Source organism: Centroberyx affinis, unplaced genomic scaffold (assembly GCF_046629955.1).
Source record: "Centroberyx affinis isolate AG114_WGS23_722 - 3 ecotype Tasmania unplaced genomic scaffold, CSIRO-AGI_Caff_v1 ptg002423l_1, whole genome shotgun sequence".
Taxonomy (NCBI): Eukaryota; Metazoa; Chordata; class Actinopteri; order Beryciformes; family Berycidae; genus Centroberyx; species Centroberyx affinis.
Window position 1 is genome coordinate 151,950 of NW_027280669.1, and position 5,204 is coordinate 157,153.

At 42.2% G+C, this 5,204-nt stretch overlaps 1 protein-coding gene across 1 annotated transcript; it reads right to left on the reverse strand.

The window, feature by feature from the left end:
• Positions 1-1,563: 1,563 nt before the first annotated feature.
• On the reverse strand, positions 1,564-4,323 carry LOC139656240 (homeobox protein SIX2). Its single transcript, XM_071533749.1, has 2 exons — positions 3,764-4,323; positions 1,564-1,876 (listed from the first exon to the last, which is right to left on the reverse strand). Exons 1-2 carry the CDS (start codon positions 4,321-4,323, stop codon positions 1,564-1,566), a joined length of 873 nt encoding a protein of 290 aa, XP_071389850.1.
• Between the last annotated feature and the right edge of the window lie 881 nt (positions 4,324-5,204).

The window sequence follows — 5,204 nt, forward strand, 5'->3', positions numbered from 1 at the left end:
ATATGTGCAGCCTACGACTGGCAACCACAGATCTATACAGGCTACAGGCTTCAGGCTCAAATGTATGACTGCAACAAAGTGTCAATCATCCAAATATGAATAAACATAAATATTTCCATCATGCAAAATGCAAATCAACATGTTAATATTAATTTGGAAAAGTAATGCACACTAATTCATGGTTCGAAACGCAATTAACTGTTGTGGTTGTGTACAGATTGACATTTTCCCGTGACATCTGCTCTAAAACATCAATACTATGAAAAAACGTCGGCTATTATTCGAAAAGGATAACGCGAACTGTATGGACATTTGGTGACATCGGTCATTTTGCTTTGCTGGTTTCAGCTATTTTTAAAATGTCACCCAGCTGTCTGAATGGTTTCAAGACACAGAACTGAAGGTGGCCTGTAGACAAAATACTATAGGCCTACAAAAAACAAATGCTTGCTGCAAACTTTCCAGAATCACTGACTGGGATAAATCAAACAAATTCTCATTTTAATCCATGTATTTCTTTTCTTTTATTGTAAAGGGTATATGAAACTATAGGTGAATCGATTTATTTATGTTTCATTATTTATCGCAAAGTTTACATGCAGTCTCTTTCCAAATGAAAATGCAAATAATAATATCAAGAGATTAAGATATTTCATCTTATCACAGACGGCTCTTGTTACATAAGACACTTGAAGATATGATACCCTCCCTCCCCTTCAAAAACAAAAAAAACCAAAAAAAAAACATAAAATAAAACAAAAAAAAACTGCTTATGGCTCTCTTTGAAAACCCTATGTAAACGAAAAGTCGATGGGGTACCTTTAACTCGGTGCCTAGAGTCTGTTGATATATCTAAACCCCTAAAATAACAACGTTAATAGTAACAAGAATTAAGACATTTTATTGTTATTGTTTTCAACAATATAACATGTTACGTTATTACATTCCGGTAAAATACTTTTTTTTTTTTTTTTTTTACCTAAAACTCCCTAGATCCGCCTCACCGTGTGTGTGTGTGTGTATGCACCACATACACTGCAAAAAAAAAAAAAAAAAAAAAATCATCTTAACAAGTCATTTAATCGTGTAGGTCTGTTCTATTGAGTCTTAAAATCTTGCTTTTCTTAAGACAAATGAAAGTGAAAAATCTGCCAATGAAGTGAGATAAATTCACTTGTTTTTAATGTAAATCAACATGTTTCAAGGATTTTGGTGTCATTTTCTTGACACTAGTGGAGTGATCTGCTTTATTCTGCCATTTTACTTTTTTTCCTAAAACACTGACACTTGTTTCCAGAAAATCCCTGAGACAAGTGGAAGTTAAATTAGAAACAAATGGAGGTATTTCACCCACTGGCAGATTTTTTTTTCACTTCTTCAGGAGAAAGAAGAATTTAAGGCTGACTGTGAGACTAAATGATTTGTTGAGATGGGTCTTTTTGCAGTGCTTCCAGTCTGTCTGCCTTGCACCTTGCCGCAAGTGCTTGAAGCTTGTCTCACGCCTCCATGTAGAAAATTACTTTTCCAAAAACGGCGCTCTCCGTCTCCTTTCTGTGCCGGTTTCTAAGAGCCAAGGTCCACCAGATTAGAAGACATAGGGTTCAGTATGGTGTCGTGGTGCAATGAGTGGTGATGGTGCACCGAGTCTGCACCGGTGGGTACCGGGATGGCGCTCGGTCCCGGCGGGGGCGCAAGGCCGTGCAGGGACGGTAAACCGGGGTTTGAACCGAGGAGCAGAGCCGGGCTCTGAGACGTGTGATCCGGTGTCCCTGAGGGCGTTTTGTCGTCGTCCGAGCTCCCCAATATAGTTTTATTTCCATTCATGGAAGAAGTCAATGGGTTGTGACTATTGGTGTTGGAGTTCTCATTGTTTTCTCTGCGAACATAAAACAAAACAAAACACAATCACCTAACAGCCTGTTTACTAGTACAGCCATAAACTCTCACACCATCTTACCGCATTTTATAGCCTGAAATTTACAGAATTACCAATGAAAACTTTGTCAGTTGTTGTGGCCCATTTCTAAAATAATGTCCTACATTAGGCATGTTGGACACATACTTTTATAACACTAATCCATACATGAAAACTATAACACCTAATATGCAGATTAAATGTCAGATGAAACAAAAATAGAGATTCATCATTCTGAAAAGAGTTACAGTATTTCTTATTTCTCTTGAATTAAACAATTTCAAAACAAATGACCCCCCCCCCTCACACACACACACACACACACACACACACACACACACACACACACACGCACGCACGCACGCGCGCAAGCAAGCAAGCAAGCAAAAATAGTATCGTCTATTAGGTCAAAGTGGGTAATTACACTGTAATTACCATAGGCCTAATACCCATGATTACAGTATGAATGCGTCATAATTTAATAATGTATAAGTCAGTAATGCATCCATGCGTACATGCGCCAAGGTGCAAACTATTTGTAATTCTTGAAATTATTAGAGGCTCCTTCACTGTTCTCTGGCCTATGGCAAGGCAGATGCTTGTGTGCTTCTAAGAGCAGCAGTGAAGAAAGACCGAAAACAATAAATCTATTTGACTGTTTAGCCTGACATAAAGTAATACTTTTTTTTAATAAGAAATTCATTTTTCCAGAGCGACGTGTGCGTAAGTAAAGACCTACTATCGATGTACTATGTGCAGCTCTCGACCTCTGCTATGTCTACATAAATGACAGGCCTAATGATTGCTAAACTTGTGCGCGTTGCGTATGGCATAGTTCACAACTGTTTGCAGTGGTGAGTAAGGCCTTTTCCAGTGGGAAGACATGATTTACGTGGAGCTTTCAGCCCGAATTAGTGGCCAGAGGGTGAAAGAAGACACCAACCCAGCGAACACCTGACTACAGACGTCTCCCAAGTCTCCCTGCACGCCTGCCTGTGTAATTTCCAAACTTTGAAATGTACAAACGACTCCTAATGAAATGTCAAAAGAGCTGGGCCGGTATGGACCCTATACACCCCACCACATCAATTAAACCGCAAAACAACTTTTATAACACATTCACGTAGACCAATGTTGTCTTTTTAGATGTACATATCTACACTACCTACACAGGCTATACTAAAAAGAGTTTGGGCCGTACAGACCTAAGAGTGGATAAATAGTCTGGGGAGTTAAAAAGAAGGCTTTCCTGATGTTAATGTCAACGTCAAAGTATCTATTTCATGTTATAATATGTGTGATTACAATAACTTAAAAGTAGGGTAAAGGTAACTTTTATAGCCTTGTAATTTACCAGACAACGAGCCTTTTCATTTTCAGCGTTTCAACCTTAACGCGCGGCCTAGTCAATTATCACAAACACAACCAAAACAACAACAACAACAGCGATAGTAACGGGACGTCAATTCACTAAGCCTTAATGTACAAAAGCCCTTGTATCTAATATAATTTGCAACCAAAACCTGTTTTTGTGCTTTCTGGGGACACGTGGAGAAGTAAGCGAGGACTGCCAATGTATTGTTATTTGATCAGTGTAATAAATTATTAGATGTAGGACACCAGACTTTATTGCACAGACGCACACTTAGAAGGGGGAACCTTTGTTCTTTATGCTCTCATGATATATTTTTTTTTTATATGTATTTCTGGCTATTTTTGCTTGATCTTTACTTTATTTATAATGGTAAAAAAAAAACTACACGATCACATTTGGATTCATTCGGCTAAGTTAGACCTATGGCAAGTACCCATATCTTTCCACACCAAACTGTAATAATTTACTCCTACCTTTCTTTTGCCTCCGCTGCCCGGTCTCTCTGCCGTCGGTTTTTGAACCAGTTGCTGACCTGCGTGGTGGTGAGTCCTGTGGCCTCGGCCAGCTCTCTTTTCTCCCGCGGGGACGGGTAGGGGTTGTGGGTGTACCACTCCCGGAGGACGCTCCTGCTCTTCTCCTTGAAGCAGTAGCTGGTCTCCTCTCCGTCCCAGATGGAGCGGGGCAGGGGGAACTTTCTCCGGACGCGGTACTTCCCCACGGCGCCGAGCGGGCGGCCTCTCAGCTTCTCCGCCTCGATGTAGTGCGCCTTGAGCCACAGCTGCTGCAGCTTCGGGTGGTTGTGCGGCGAAAACTGGTGGCTCTCCAGGATCTTGTAGAGCTCTCGGAAGTTCCCCCGGTGGAAGGCGACCACAGCTTTCGCTTTCAGGACGCTCTCGTTTTTGTGGAGGTGCTCGCAGGCCGGGAGGGACCAGAGGAAGCGCCCCAGCCGCTCGATGTTCCCCCCTTGCTGGAGGACCTCGCAGACACACGCCACTTGCTCCTGCGTAAAACCAAACGTCGGAAGCATGGACATGGCTACAACGTAAACCAGCGCAGATTATATTGTGCCTTACTTCCACGTCTCCCCGCTCAGTCTCACATTAAACCAAAACGCATTAAGTCCATGAGCGAGAAAAGGTCCCCAAAAAAGTAGTCTAAAACTTTGACAAAACTGGCAAAGCGTAGGTAATATCCAACTGCGTAATGTAGAATAAATTCAAGTCCATTCAGCCATACGAAACCCCAGGCGACAATTCCTCATAAAGTTGGGGGGAAAGAGAGAAAAGTTGCTACTCCTTCCACCGTCCTCCTCCACCTTTTCTATGCCGTTTCAACATAACCTACTCCCGGAGACCAGGCTCGCTGGCTCGTTTTAATAATATTATTCTAAGCTGGCAAGACAAGCGATTATATGAACTCTGATTGGTCGGTTATCTGACCCGGGGATGGTGAGGATAAGACAATAGTTTTAGTCAAATTATTTGCCATGGTTACGCTGTCACTCAAAGTAACCTGATATGCTTTGAGGTGGCTCCCTGGCAAAGTCAATCCGATTGTTCCCTTCGCGACCAGCCCGCCTACCAATAGAAATATTGCTCAGATTTTTCTTCTAAACCCGTTTTTTTTTCTTTCCCTTCGTTTTGACAGACACCTCGGGCAGCCAAAGAGCGCAGAGCTGCGGAGTCTGGAGGAGGAGAGCTGCGCTGATCCCGCAGCTGGAGGAAGGATGGCGCCAGAGCGCACAGAGCCTGCTGCACAACACCAAGGCTGTATGCATCTTTATGTATCTAACCCGGCTCTTGACACCGCTCACCAATCAATAAAGTTTTCCATAACGTCTGTAAGTTTAATGATAGTTAAGTCCGTTATTACATACACGCGAAATGACTGTAAACACCCGAGAACCACTGATGT